Source organism: Podarcis pityusensis, assembly GCF_964106645.2.
Source record: "Podarcis pityusensis genome assembly, chromosome: 8".
NCBI lineage: Eukaryota > Metazoa > Chordata > Lepidosauria > Squamata > Lacertidae > Podarcis > Podarcis pityusensis.
The window spans coordinates 19,235,560-19,251,216 of NC_138033.1; the positions used below are offsets into that span (position 1 = coordinate 19,235,560).

Genomic DNA, 15,657 nt, shown 5'->3' on the forward strand with positions numbered 1-15,657 from the left:
TGGTGTGGTCAAAGTTATTATATATATTAGAAGAGACGATATGTTTAACTTCATAGTGCTGGGAAATGTGTAGATTTTTTTTTAATAGAAGCCCTGGCAGCAGTCTTCATCCTCTCCAACTCGTTTGAAGTCCTCAGTTTTGTTATTTCCAAGTGTTCTCTTTCACAGCAACAGTTGTGAAAAAGGCAGATTCCATGCCAGGGATCATTAAGAAAGGAGTTGCCGTTATATGGGGCAACCACAGTTCTGGTTGCCTCACCTCAGAAAGGATATTGTAGAGTTGGAAAACTTTTAAGGAGGTGGAGCAACTCCCCTATGAAGCATTTGGGACGTCTTAGCTTAGAGAAAATGCGAGGATTGGAGTTTACTGCATTAAGTTTATTAAAATCATGCACGGCATGGGGAAAGTGGACCCAGAAGATTTTCGTATCTCATGACACCACAACCCATGAACATTCAGATGAAAGTACCTCTTGCAGATTTCCTACAGACATCTGGTTAGCCGCTGTGAGAACAGGATGCTGGACTAGATTACCATTAGTGTGGCTCAGCAGCGTCTAATGCTTTAATATTGCCCCATCTGCTGTGGCAAATTCTGCTCCTAATTAGGCCCCCATCCCATACCCTCCAACATTTCTCCAATGAAAATAGGGACATCCTATTCCATCACAATAATTTTACTATTTATACCCCGCTCATCTGACCGGGTTGTGCCAGCTACTCTGAGCGGCTTCCAAGATAATAAAACATTAAACATTAAAGAACTTCCCTATACAGTGGTACCTCGGGTTACATATGCTTCAGGTTACATATGCTTCAGGTTACAGACTCTGCTAACCCAGAAATAGTGCTTCAGGTTAAGAACGTTGCTTCAGGATGAGAACAGAAATCATGCTTCAGAGGCGCAGCAGCAGCAGGAGGCCCCATTAGCTAAAGTGGTGCTTCAGGTTAAGAACAGTTTCAGGTTAAGAACGGACCTCCAGAACGAATTAAGTACTTAACCCGAGGTACCACTGTACAGAGCTGCCTTCAAATATCTCAGGCATTGGATAACTCCATACCTTTCAATATTTATCTGATGAAAATAGCGACATCGTGGCAAAGGGGCTTGAATAACTCAGAGAAGCTATGAGCTATGCCATGCAGGGCCACCCAAGACAGACAGGTCATAGCCGAGAGTTTAGATTAAATGTGATCCACCTGGAGAAGGAACTGGCAATCCACTCCAGTATTCTGCCAAGAAAACACCATGGACATAAAAAAGGAGCAGCTTTGAGAAGACAGTGAGTGTTTCCAAGGCATGCTCTAGTTCATGGGGTCACGGAGTGTCGAAGATGACCAAGCAACAACAAAGGGAAAGTGGGACATTCCAGGATCAAATCAGAAACTCGGACGACTTCTGTAAATCCAGGAGTGTCCCTGGAAAATAGGGACACTTGGGAGGATCTGCCATCCATTGTTAAAATGGCGAAGAAAAAGGGGAGCTCACACTTCTGCTCGTTTGCTCAGGAGAGCAGGAATAAATCACTGAATCTCTCACTCTGGATCAATTAAAAACCCTAATTAATGTTCAGCGGCTATAACTAAACGACTCATTACTATGTGCATTAACTCGTTTTATTATCCATGTATGCCTCCTTGCGCTCACTGATATATTATAATAATATACAGTAATATAATAAAAATCAAATTCCAGGCTTTCCCAGGACAAGCCTTTTGCACTGTGTGTGTCCCCCCACCCCCGTAACTGTGCCCCCTTCCAGCTCAACCTTAACCCCCGGGTGAAAAGAAGAAAGAAAAACCAGCTACGGGTCGCCCTTCTCAGCAACCAGCAAAAAGAGATAGAGCAGAGCGCTACGCGAAATGGGAAGATCAAGCAGCGCAACCCCGCCCACTTGCTCTGCGCATGCGTTCGCCAAGGGCGGACTCCATCCCCCAGGAACCTCTGCGGCACTCCCGCCCTTGCCCCGCCTCTTTCCCCTGTTTCACACTTCCGGTGCGACCGCGTTGTCCCCGCGCGTGCGTTCGAGCGCTGCGCGGTTGGTGCTTCCGGCCCGAGAATTTGAAGCGCGTGTGTGGCGAAGTTTGCCTCTTGTCGGTTCCAGCCATGCGGCCCGGTAAGGGACGGGAGGGAAGAGTTGTGGGGAGGGTGCTGCTGCTTCGGGGGGTGCACGAAGCCGATGTGAGCTTGGCGGGGGAGGGGTTGAAGGAAGGGAAAAGGAGCCCGCGGGCAGACACGTGGCTGCTGGGATCGTCTGGTGTTCTTCTGTTTGTTATTTAAAGTCATTATGCGGTTGTTGTTGTTGCTGCTGCTGCTGTTGTTTCCCTTCTCCTTAGCTGACAAAGTCTCTTCGAGCGGTTTACTATAGAGATCGGTGGTTCCTACTTTTAGGCTTACGATCTGAAAAGGAGGACGCGAGGAGCAAGCTCAGAACACAGATTCTTAAAAATTAAAGAGCCTAAGGGGAGCCTTCTGGATCGGGAGTTCAGGACTGGTCCAGGGTCCTGTTTCCACAGTGGCCTAGCAGATGCCTGAACCAGGCCTTACAATGGCCAGCTAGGTCACCTGTTGGAATAACTGTCACCGGTTGAGAGTTTCCCAAAGGCAGCTGATTTCTTGGCAAAAGTTAGCACTGTTTGCATACTGTGCAGTGGTACCTCAGGTTACATACGCTTCAGGTTACATACACTTCAGGTTACAGACTCCGCTAACCCAGAAATAGTGCTTCAGGTTAAGAACTTCGCTTCAGGATGAGAACAGAAATCGTGTTCCAGCGGCAGCAGGAGGCCCCATTAGCTAAAGTGGTGCTTCAGGTTAAGAACAGTTTCAGGTTAAGAACGGACCTCCGGAACGAATTCAGTACTTAACCAGAGGTACCACTGTACTTTTATTTTCACTCTGCAACCTGATGGGGACGGCAGCTGTTAGGTCTCAGTTAAGGGGTGAGGAGAGTAAGGTTTTGTCTCGTTTCTCTGACTTGTGTGCCCTTCTCCTCTGCAGGTTTTAGCCCCCGTGGAGGACGTGGGGGGCGTGGTGGGTTTGGAGATCGTGGTGGGTTTGGAGATCGTGGGGGACGTGGAGGCTTCCGAGGAGGGCGAGGTGAGTTCTCTCTTTCTTCCCCCACTAGTGCATTAGCTGTTAGCGCTTGTTGGCACCCTACAGATAGGACACTCAGATCTGCAGTGGTGCATGCTGGGGAGAAATCAAGGTACTTAACCACACAGTTGTGGTGGCTTGTCTCTCCTCTTGGTGGTTTAGTCAAAGGGTGGTCCAGGTGCCTTGGCCAGGTAGCAGCCATGTGTGTTTCCCTTTCTGGGAATGAGGTCTAGCCAGTTTGGGCCTGGGCACATCAGAAACATAACAGCCAAGCAGCTTAAAGCCTTCCTTCCAAATTTGCAGGTGGAGAGAGGGCAGCTTCCAAGACAATCCCTGAACTCCTGTGGAGCTCCAGGGTTGGGAGGAAGACTGAGCCCGCTAAAGGGCTATGACAAACCCATTTTAGCATCAAGGACTGGTCCCCAAAACCCATTCCTTGGTAATTAAGCTGAGACTAATAATCAAGGTCTGACACCAACTCTGCAAAGTACATTGCCCCCACTCCTCCTGGCCAAACAGCCTGGGTCAGGAGACCTTATTAGACATCCCTAAGATTCTTGAGAAGCAAGAGCTAAAAACAAGGCACCGCACTCCTTGAGTCTGAAGTCACCAACTTAGTAGTAAAAGACCAAGAAGTTAGGAACTGGATTGAGTACAAAGAAGACAGACATCAATTTTTAATGCTGAAGATTTATTAAGAAATCAAAAAATAAAATAAAGGATAAAATGTAGAACTCCTGTAGCTCCGTTTTAAAACAGCTGCACTAGTTGCCAATTTGTTTCCAAGACCTGATTAATGTTTAAAGCCTTAAACAGCTTAGGTGCCAAATACCTGAAAGACCATCTCCATCCCTGCCAGTCTTCTTGGGCATAAAGATATGCAAAGGCATCTCCCTTGATAGTTTGGTGGAACCCTCAGAATTGTATAGAAAGGCAGTCCTGGAGAGGGTTTTCTCTGTGACATTCTGAAAAACGTGGAGCTCCATGTGTTGCTGGACTACAACTCCCATCAGTCCCAGTCAGTCAGGGTGATGGGAGCTGGAGGGCCATAGGTTGCAAGCCCCTGACCTAAATTGTGAACTGTAAACTGCCCTACGATCTTTGGATGAAAGGAGGTATATACATTTTAACAACGACAACTCGCCACAGAGGTATGTGTAGCATATTCATTGCACAGCTTTTGTTGTACACTGAAGGCACATCTCTTAATCCCAGCCTTGGGCAGTTAAGGTGTTTTTGTTTCGTGGCACCTGCCTCTTTTTCTGAATTTATACTGTCCTGCCTCATTTGGAATAGTTTTACTTGTCCTATATCTGTAATGGTTTTTGTTTGTTTTTATAATGGTATATTACTGTATCCCTCCCTGAGACCTTATGGCTGAAGGGTGATAAGATATCAAAATCATACAAATAAAACCACAGTATTTAATCTTTGATGCAGAAAGATTTCGGCTTTCCATTATGCCCTTTAGGAGTTGTGACAGTTAAAAACAGAAGGAAACTTAAGCGAAGGAAACTAGAGATTTACTAAAATTACATTGGACTTACACTGAACTGTCACAACTCTCATTCTTGTTGTATTTGCTGAAGGATATAACTAGTTTTATTTATAGCTTAACTCATTACTGTTTTTCTTCTCTTATTTGTTTTGCTTGTTCAATAAATCTTTTTTTAAGTAGGGAGAGAGAAAATAAAGCTTACTTCATTTTTCAGTTATATTATAACTAATGGGCTGGATGATAACCCAGGGGCTCCTAGCTGGAAACGGTGCATTTAGAAGGAAATCATGGTGCTGTCAGGGAAATATAGTTGGGATAATAGATGCAGCTGGAGTGGGTGAGATTATATAGACATGTTGAGGCTTTGGGGTGGTTGTAACTGTTGCTTCTGAATTGCTCATACCCCATTCCTTCTTTCTCTCTTTTTTCACCTGTAGGAGGTGGGTTTAAGTCCCCTGGTGGTGGTGAAGGAGGCTTCCGAGGCGGTCGTGGAGGCGGCGGCTTCCGAGGCGGCCGAGGTGGTGGTTTCCGTGGCGGCCGAGGAGGAGGTGGCCGAGGAGGACGGGGTGGCTTCAGAGGAGGGAAAAAGGTTACAGTAGAGCCCCACAGACATGAAGGTGAGACTTGTTCATCCTGTCCTATAAGAAGATAATTAAACTTTATGCAAGAACATTACTTTTACTGCAGTAGACCCAGGGAAGGAGGAACCACCTCCCAGAGCATTGTGGGAGAGGCATTCTTTCTTTGTTTGATATAGGACAAGGTAAAAGACTGTTCGTTCTAAGCCTCTTCAGAAGGCTAGCTATCCCTTCCTGTTAACTGTAGCCAAAAGCTATCATGGGAACAGCCCCTGTGGCCTCTCTGGTAATTGTTGTTCAGCTTCTACTCACTCTAAAATATTGATTGCCTGGAAAACACACACACACATCCATGACTTTGTTTAATGCTAGAAAGCAAATATTTATAGTCCGTTTGCATTCCTTTCCTACAACCCTCCATGTATGAACACTCCTCTTCTGACATGCAGTCCTACTTCTGGCATCCCATACTGCTTTATTAGCCTGAAGTCCTCTTGCATCTGGATGGGAGCTACCTGACCAAAGGGAAAACTGGACATTCCAATAGCTCCTGCCCAAAAATATCATACATACTCTAGGCATGCTTGTTAACTTGGAAGCTGTTTTTTAAGGAAAAGTGAGGAAAGCTAAAAGAAGCAGAAATGGTAGTTGCACCAGCTGAAAACGTAAGACGAGCCTGCTGCATCAGGCCAATGGTCCCATGTAGTCTAGCATCCTGTTCTCACAGGATGGCCAACCAGATGCCCGTGGGGAACCTAGAGAGCAGAACATGAGTATAAGAAAGAATTCTCACCTCCCGTTATTTCCAGCAACTGGTATTTGGAAGCCTTACTTCCTCCAGCTGTGGAGGTACAGCATAGGCATCCATGAATTTGTCTAATCCTTTTTTAAACCTATCTACGTTGGTGGCCATTACTGCCTCCTGGGGGAGCAGTTCCACAATTTAACTGTGCTGTGAGAAAAAGTACGGGAAGCTCCCCATCTACATGTGATCTGTTTGCGCACGTAATACATGTCCATATATCCTAACGTTATTCTAAATGTTTTTGATTTTTGTAAGAAGGCTAGCTGAGGGTAAAATGAGGTTGTGGGGACAGAGTCCCATTCACTGTAAAGGACCAGCCACCACGGCTTAGCAGCTGCCTAGATTGAGCTCATGGCGGGAAAGGCAAGCGTGGAAACAGTTTTTGCTGAATAATAATATTTGTATCCTTGCCCACCTGAGGTTGCCCCAGTCTCGCAGTATTTAAATCTTGCTCGCGTGAAGCATGTCTCCAATGTGAACAGATCTAAGGTCTCTCTTGTCTCCTCAGGTGTCTTCATCTGCCGGGGAAAGGAAGATGCATTAGTCACACGGAACATGGTGCCTGGCGAGTCTGTGTATGGAGAGAAGAGGATTTCTGTGGAGGTGGGTGATGGATGACGCTCCATGGGAGCATGGTTGTGGGGAGAGGGAATTGCTGGCAAATGCAGGAAGTGGGAGCACGTTCCCTGGAACGGGGACCCCTCTTGGTCTGCAGACGCCTTGGTTGGAAAGTCTCTCTCAATCCAGCATGCCTTATCCTCCCCTCTTCAGGACGGTGAACTGAAGGTGGAGTACCGCGCCTGGAATCCCTTCCGCTCCAAGCTGGCTGCTGCCATCCTTGGAGGCATTGACCAGATCCATATCAAGCCTGGTGCCAAAGTGCTGTACCTAGGAGCCGCATCAGGAACAACAGTGTCTCACGTCTCTGACATAGTTGGACCGGTAAGGAGACGCTTTGGGGTACCTGAGACTGCGGGTGTACCTTAAACTGCTTGTGTATACAGTGGTACCTCGGGTTACATACGCTTCAGGTTACATACGCTTCAGACTCCGCTAGAAATTGTACCCAGAAATAGTACCTCAGGTTAAGAACTTTGCTTTAGGATGAGAACAGAAATCGTTCTCCGGCGGTGCGGTGGTAGCAGGAGGCCCCATTAGCTAAAGTGGTGCTTCAGGTTAAGAACAGTTTCAGGTTAGGAACGGACCTCTGGAACAAATTAAGTACTTAACCTGAGGTACCACTGTACTATGCTCTTTCCTTGACCTTGGGCTATGACTCTGAATGAGATCAAGAGACCTAATCCCCAGCTCCAAGCTTGGGACAGGAGGGGAGTGTAGGGACAGGAATCATCACTGGAAGTTGTCTTAATACTAAGTCAGGCGACTGGTCCATTCAGAGTAGCATTGTCTACACTTCTCTCCAGGGTTTCCAACCAGGGACATCCCTTGTTTTGAGATGCTGGGGGTTGAACCTGAGATCTTGTAGATGCTCTGCCACCAAGCTGTGGCTTCCATCCCCACATTTTTCCCATGGTACTCGAGTGCTTTGGCAACTCAGCACTCAGCTCTTTTCTCCAGAGCTGAAAGAGAAGACTGCAGCTTTCTTTTGGTGCCTAGCGGGCAGGCTGTCTAGTGCTTCCATGCTGTAAGTGTCAATTGACCAGCCCTGAGGTTAGGAATCTTCCCTTGGCCAGCACTTCTGGAGACAGCATAATTGCAGGGATTATCCCTTCCTGCTTCCAGGTGTTGTTCAACATGGTAAAAGCAAAAAAATAAAAATGATTGCATGGGTTGGCAAATGTGGTTCAGTGTGAGCAGGTGTAAAGTGATACATATTGTGGAATAACCTTAATTTTACATATATGCTAATAGGCATCTAAACTGCCAGTGACTGACCAGGAAGGGCATCTTGATGTAGTGGTGAATAGGTCAGTGAAGGTGTTGACCTGGTGTGTGGCAGCTATGCAAAAAGGCAAATTACATTAGAGAAGAGTGAAAATAAATTTGCCAGTATCTTAATATTGTTATGTGAATCTGTGTTGCAACTGCACTTGGAGTACTGTGTGCATTTCTGTTCTCTGCAGAAAATATTGTATAGCTGGAAAAATGTGATGGGGGGAAATTGGGATCAGAAAACGAACTTATTTTGTAACAAACAAATAAAGTTGTACATGAAATTATTTTAAGCAGTTGAATGACGATGAAAACCAGTGTTGATCCAGATATTTCCAAGGAAAAGAATCCAAACACGAACAGTGTATACTAACAAAATACCCAAATTGTGAATAGATATAACTCAAAAATTATCGAAGAACCTGAACACTTCTTGACCTTAGTCTTCTTCAGTGGTTTCTGTACCATGTACTTAAAAACTGTTTGGCATAAAAGCAAATGTGACTCTGCAAACAATGAAACAATTACACACACAATCAAAAGTAACTCCACCTATAAATTAAATGCTATTTTTTTAAAAACCTGATTGGCCACTGCAAGAACAGAATGATGGACTGCATAGGCCTTTGATCTAATTAGCAAAATGGCCCTTATGTCTGGGGCTCCTCTAGCCATCCTTGCCCAATGAGTAGTAGATTGTTGCTGAAGGTGATAAGTGGAACTGGTGAGTGCTGCTCTTTAGACTATTTCTAGCTATTTTATCAAAGATAATCACTCAGGGCTTCAGCAGTGGCACTGGGCGATGTCCTTCATGAACGCTTTTTCCTGTTCTGGGCCATGGACAAGACACTGACTCCCTTGCTTCCTGCTTCTTACCCAACAGGAGGGCCTTGTGTATGCTGTGGAGTTCTCCCATCGCTCAGGTCGCGACCTCATCAATGTGGCAAAGAAACGGACCAACATTATCCCCGTAATAGAGGATGCACGGCACCCACACAAATACCGCATGTTGCTTGGTAAGATGCCTGTGAAACCTTAACACTTGAGCAAATAAGCCTTCCTTTCATGCAGCGGTTCTAAACCTGTGGGTCCCCAGATATTGTTGAACTACAACTCGCATCATGCCCTGAGCTCTGGCCTTGCTAGCTAGGGGTGATGGGAGTTGTAGTTCAACAACATCTGGGGACCCACAGGTTGAGAAAGGCTGCTTTCATGTATGTTGGTTGAGCTGGACACCTCTTAGAGGAGCACCCTTTTTCGTCTGTCTTCTGTTTCCCCCACCCACTGGGCGAAAGCAGCTGCCCATGGATTGGAAGACCTTAGTAACATTATGCCAAGCCCAACTGTTTCTATGTTGTCTACAGACAAGCAATGAGACTCCAAGGATTCAGGCAATGGTGTTTTCCAGCCTTAGATGGTGATGCTGGGGACAGACCCTGGGAACGTCTGCAGGCAAGATATGTGCCAGGTGTGGGGAAATTTTGCTTGCTGGGGCTGGTGGTGTTCCCCATACCTGGCATATGATCTACCACTGAGAAACATCCATTTGTGTTTATTTTGTTTATTAGGAACTGGCAAGCTGCTAGTAACTGATGCTGGGGATTGTACAAAATAAAAGTGTCTTGGGTGTTCTTCACTTCTAGAACATTGACAGGGAAGGTTCCTAACAGTCTAGGTTTTGTTAGTTTGATCTTAGCAATCAGAAAAAAAGTCTGAGCTGTTCCCCTAAATCAGTGGTTCCCAATTAGGGGTCCGCGGCCCCATCCCTTGCCTCCACCCCACAAACTAAACTTTTGTCATTTTTGCATGGTAATATCACAAATTTTATGGTCTGATGTGCCAATATCAATATATTGGCCAAAATCAGTTTTGAAATCATCCGCACGCCTTATCTGCACAAACCCCATCTGCCTAATCTCTGTGACTGCTGCTTCACTCATCCCCATGCCTGATCTACACACACCCCACACACCTGATCGCTGCAACTGCTCCTTCCCTCATTCCCGTGCCTGATCTCCCATTTCTGACATTGTGATATATCAGAATATTGTGATGTTTAGCTGCTGATATATCACGATGCTGAAAACCAGATATCGCTCAGCCCTAGTCTGTTTTTAATATACCGTATTTTTCGGCCCATAGGGCACACTGGCCCATAGGGCACACCTAGTTTTTTGGGGGGAAAATAAAGAAAAAAAATTATTTCCCCCCCCCCCCAGGCGTGGGAAGCCCAAGCTTCCCCCGACCCCAGCCCCCAGAACAGGAAGCTCTCCACAAGCCGTGGGAGAGCTGCGCGAAGCCCGAAGCCTGGGGGGCGCTGAGGTCAGCGCGCCCCCAGGCTTTGGGGTGCAGGCAGCTCTCCGCACGCCGTGGGGAGGCTGCGCGACTTCGCGCAGCTCTCCCACGGCTTGCGGACAGCTTCCTGAAGCCTGCATTCACCCCATAGGACGCACACACATTTCCCCTTCATTTTTGGAGGGGAAAAAGTGCGTCCTATAGGGCAAAAAATACGGTAGCTAAAATCCTTTGCTTATTAGGGGCTACCCTACATTTGTTCAGAAAATTGCCTTGCAGAGGTAACTACCATAAAGTTATCAAAAGTAAGGGGTCTGTAGCTTGGCTTTTGAAAAATAAGGGGTCCTCAGTAATTAGCTAACTGGGAACCACTGTCCTAAATAAATGTGGGTAAAGTAGGTTAAATGAACACCGCTGCTGCCTCACTGCTGTTGATTTAATCACAAAAGTGCAGGGGCAGATCTTGACATTGTAGACTGGGAGTGGGAAACAGGGTTAGGGGGCCAAATCTGGAAGTCCCTCACCCGCTGTGGCCCACTTTGCTGTGTGGGTGGAGCCACCCACCTGTCAATCACCTGGTGCCATGACATCAGGGTAACTTGGCTTCAAAGGAAATAATTGGAAGCACAGCCTAAGTGTGCTCCCAGCCCTTCTTTGCAGCCCGGCTTGAGTTCAAGCCACAGCTGCAAAGGCAAAATGATATTTTGCATTGAAAAGTCCACCCCCCTCACCCCCCTTACATGTGGCACCTTTTTCTGTTGCCATGTATGGTGACAGGAAGAGGCACAAATATAAAAAGAGCTGACTTCCTGATGCAAAGGAAGAATCAAGTGTGTACTCCTCATTCTTTGTCCTCTTAGCCGTGGCTTGAAATTCGCTGTGGCCAAAGCAGACAGGCCTGGGAAAGGAGGGTGTGTTGAATTAAGCCAGGGGTCCCCCGTTACTGTTCTAGGCTCTACTGGTTTTCTTTTGCCTGATGACCTTATTTCAAGTGAGGAAAGCAATAGGATTTGCAGGGCAACTTCCAGGTCCGTTATTCAATACGCCCCCTTGCTTTGCAGGCATGGTAGATGTGATCTTCGCAGATGTGGCTCAGCCCGACCAGTCACGTATTGTGGCTTTAAACGCGCACAATTTCTTGAAGAATGGTGGCCATTTTGTCATCTCCATCAAGGTAATGTTTAGTGCAAGTGTTATTTTTTTTAACTGTATGACCTTCAGTGGGTCGTTTTCTTCGCCTTCGGCTGGAGAGTCAGCGGGGGCTAAGAGCTGGTTTTTGGTAGTCCATTGGAATTCCATCTCCCTCATCAGGAAGACCAACCATTCTGGGGCAGGATTCACAAGTCTACACCTTCTTCTGGTCATGGCAGTTTGCTATCCGTCAAGACACTTATGCAAACATAAAGAATTTTGCCCAAACCTCGCTGGTTCAGATATCAAAAGAGCCTAGATCATGCCCGCTTCCTTTCTTGTGCTTTGCTGGTCAGTGGCAGCTATTTTCAGGCAGAAACCATGGAGAGTGTGGTGGGGCGAGCGAATATATCAGAGTAAAAGAGATCAGACAAATCAATTTTTCTTTTGTCTCTCTCCTGCTCGTTGGCTGCAGCCGTTTAAGGACAAAACCATGATGGGCAAGGAAGAGAGATTGCTGATTCCCATAGGAATCAATGGAAATTATGGACTTGTTAGGCCTAACAAACAATTTCCAATGAAAGCTTTGTGGCCGTAAGCGGCACCTAAGTGTATAGAAGGCCAATATGCCTTCCACCCAACTGACAAGTGTTAGGCCTATTTGGATTGCTGGATGTAATCTCTGGAGTTGTGTTGGAGAACCCCAGGACTGTTTTCTTAGAGGGGGGAGGCAACATTCATGCTAATGCTGCCTCAAGGTGTCCGGTAATTTGAGCAATCTGGAGGTGAGTGACCAGGTGGGCTGACAGCATGGTCTTTAGATGAGGGGGGTAAAGGTGACCATTTCTTAAGAAGCCCTCTGTGGATCTAGAAGTGTGTGATAGCTACTGCCAGCGCACAATCACCCTCTTGGGGGAAGGTTCTCAAGCTGGTGGTGGCTGTGATCTTGGGAAGAAACTGGTTATCTGGACCCATTCCAGTCTTGGTCCAGACCTGATTCAGAGACCATACTGACCTTGTTTGCCCTGGGAGATGACTTTTATTGAGACAGACACGCAAAAATGCAACCCATTTGCTTTTTGATCTATCAGTTGCCTTTGATAACACTGATCTTAGCGGTGTGTTTTGGTGGGTGTAAGAGACACAGTACTACGGTGGTTTGGCTTCTGCCTATGGGGCCAGTTCCATGCAGAAAGTAGAATTGGGGGGAAGTAGCATCTTTGCCTCCTTGCAGTCACACTGTGGGGTGCCACAGGATTCCATCTTGTCCCCAAGGCTAATAAAGCCGTTAGGTATGCTTTTTAGCAGGTTTGGCGATTTGCAAAGAATGCCCAAATGCATTTCTTTGTAACTTCTGCATAGTCATACATAACTTGGGTCCTGGGTAATTGTGACCTGCACAAAGGCCAAGAAGCTGAAACTGAATCCTGCCAATGAAGAGGCCTTTGGGGGTGGGTGTTTCCTGGCTCTAAAAATTAGACGGGGTCCCTGTTCTGGACAGGTGTGCAACCAGGCTGCTAGCATGCTCCTGTAACATAAGGGAGTGATGAATTGTCCCTCTTAGATAAGCTTGAAGGCTTGCTGTTAGACTGACCTGCTTGATTCTCTCCTCCCAGGCCAACTGCATTGACTCAACAGCAGCACCCGAGGCCGTCTTTGCATCAGAGGTGAAGAAAATGCAGCAGGAGAACATGAAACCCCAAGAGCAGTTGACTTTGGAGCCCTATGAGCGGGACCATGCTGTAGTAGTTGGCATTTACAGGTACAGATAAGTCTGGGAGTGCTGATTTCTGGATGCGCTTGGTATTTCCTTGGAGGCATAAAAGGGGAACAGGTAGCATTGGGACATAATGAGGAGCAACTACTGTTCTTCCCACCCCACACTCGAGCAGAGGGAAGAGTGGGCTTGTTACGGGGTTGGAAAAGAACCAGGGTGTTGATGGGGCTTGTGTGCACACTGTGTATTCTGACCAATAAATAGCAGCCAAGCAATCTAAATAAGTTGCAAAGCAGGCCAGATATGCATCTGGTTTGCATTATAATGGTTCTTTCCCCACTCTGATCAAACTCCTTTGATTGGACGGTATCCCCACACATTTCTTCCGTTCGTCCCTCTCCTCTACCGACACACACCCATTATCTCTTAAAATCATTGCAACCTGTAAAGTATGCCAGTCTCCACACTAACTGGGTTTCCCTGTTGTACAGGAACCTAAGAAGCTGCCCTTCATCTGTCAGACCATTTGCCCGTCTAAACTAAACCCTGTCCACTGTGGCTGGCAATGGCTCTCCGGGGTCCCACGCTGAGGTCTTCCCCATCCCTTGCAACCTGAGGCATTTAAACGGAGATGCCAAGGTTTGGTCCTGGGACCTTCTGTGTGCAATGCATGTGCTCTACTGCTGGGTTGTGGTCCCTTCTAGGTGAGGGGGAATGTGGCCCTTGGGGAACAAAGATCAGTGTGAAGCTACACCTCTTTTTCCTGCTGCCCCCTAGTCTCCTGGGAAGTGCATCAGGGCAAGCAGGGGTGGCCCCCTTAAATATTTTACTGAGGGGGCTGAAGGGACTTCGGTCCCTAGGAGTTGGCTCCTATGACTGCAACTCCTATCAGCCTTGGGAAGCATAGCCAATGACTAGCAACGATGGGGGCCTCAGTTCAGCAACACTGAGAGGGGAGCAGGCACAGGTTCCCCACACCTGTCCCATCAGAACAAGGGTTGCTAGTTCAATAGCAAGAGTTACCAGCCTGGTCCCAATTAAATATATAAATGTCTTTCTGCAATTGATCTCTCTTCTGTACTTCCCCCCTCCCTTTCCCTTATATGTCACATGTCTTCTTTTATTAAACTCTGCACTTGAAGGCAAAGCTCTATCTTAAGTAAGGAGCTACCTATCTAAAATGGGATAAAAATATGAACAGGAATATAATGTATTTACAGTTCGCACAAGGAACTGGAACAAAGAAAAAGTTACAGAATGTAAAATACGTAAGATCTTTAAACGAATCAGAAAGCAATTGTAGATTGTCTAAAAGGAAAATGCAAATATTTGGAAGGTTTGCTACTTGCTTAGTGACTCAAAAAATAGGAGACCAAAAGGTGCTTCAAAAAGAATTTGGGATACAATTACAGCAATAAAATAAAAACAGATACGTCAAAGTTCATACAGTATAATTGTGGATATCCATGAATAGCCTTCAAGCTCATTGATCTCTGGAGGACAGGCACTACAGCCCTCTCTCATGGGTGTCTAACTTGTGGTTCCCCAGATGTTACTGAACTCTTAATGTGACCTTCAGAAATTTGTTCAAATGCACACTAATTTAGGTTGGGGGTGCTAACTCATCAGCCATTCCCTTGCAACAGCTTTCGACTAGTTGTATTTCAACAGAGGCTTCATCAGCATTGCTTAATTCACTAGTCTCCAATTTGTGTGTTATGGGAATTGGTTCATCTGATATGATGACAGTGTGAGTCCCTGTTATTGAAATCATTCTGTGTTGTGTTGCCCTTGCTTGTCACGTTACTGCAAGTAGCTGGCAGGAAACAGTATCCTGGTATGTGTGCCGTACATACCTGGGAAGATTGAGAGTCTTTCCATGAAATGGCTAATGCTGGTTTAGGCTCCTGCAATCAGCGATATCCTTGTTGCCTCCCACTCGGCCTTTGCTATCAGGATTACCACGGAATACTCACAAAATGAACTTTTGTGTATGAGAAGCTGATGTTGATACTGAATGGTACATTTTAGAAAATAACCTCTGCATTGTCAAAGCACATTGGTCAACAGTCTGTTAACAAACACTCTCCTTTTCCTTACAGACCACCTCCTAAACAGAAGAAATAAAGTGTGGAAGCTAGTAGGTGACCATTGCAACAGTGCTTTAGGTCAGAGTTGCTTTTTCTGCCGCTTCAACAATACAGGACTCTTTCTACTGACTAGACCCCAACTTTCTTTAAGGCCAAGCATTTACGCAGAGATGCAGTTGTGCATTGGTGTTCTGTGGCGTTATCAAATGTGTATATTTTTTATTAAAATAAGTAATGTAGATATGCACTGGTTTTGCTTGTGGACTTGCATATAATCAACAAGGATCAGAATTAGTGTAGCAGCTTGTAAAAGTCTCTCCTTTAAATATGTATTTGGTACAGGACTGTAACAAGTGGGGTGCCGCAGGGTTGTGTCCTGGGCCTGTAGTTGTACAATGTCTTTATAAATGATTTGGATGAAGGAATTGAGGGGGTGCTCATCAGATTTGCAGATGACACCAAACTGGGAGGGGCAGCCAGTGCCACTGAAGACCGATCAGGATTCAAGATGAGCTTAACAGATTGGAGAACTGGGCCCAAACTAACAAAATGA

General features: G+C 46.2%; 1 protein-coding gene across 2 annotated transcripts; it reads left to right on the forward strand.

The window, feature by feature from the left end:
• The first annotated feature begins 1,891 nt into the window (after nucleotides 1–1,891).
• On the forward strand, nucleotides 1,892–15,345 carry FBL (fibrillarin). Of its 2 annotated transcripts, none has more exons than XM_081015450.1 (9): nucleotides 1,892–2,117; nucleotides 3,002–3,100; nucleotides 5,033–5,212; nucleotides 6,487–6,581; nucleotides 6,750–6,920; nucleotides 8,755–8,887; nucleotides 11,228–11,340; nucleotides 12,914–13,059; nucleotides 15,117–15,345. In XM_081015450.1, the coding sequence occupies exons 1-9, from the start codon at nucleotides 1,907–1,909 to the stop codon at nucleotides 15,139–15,141; spliced, it is 1,173 nt and encodes a 390-aa protein (XP_080871576.1). In that variant the 5' UTR covers nucleotides 1,892–1,906; the 3' UTR covers nucleotides 15,142–15,345. The 2 variants fall into 2 exon arrangements, with proteins under 2 accessions (XP_080871576.1, XP_080871577.1); XM_081015451.1 differs by having other exon boundaries at nucleotides 3,020–3,100.
• Nucleotides 15,346–15,657: the final 312 nt, after the last annotated feature.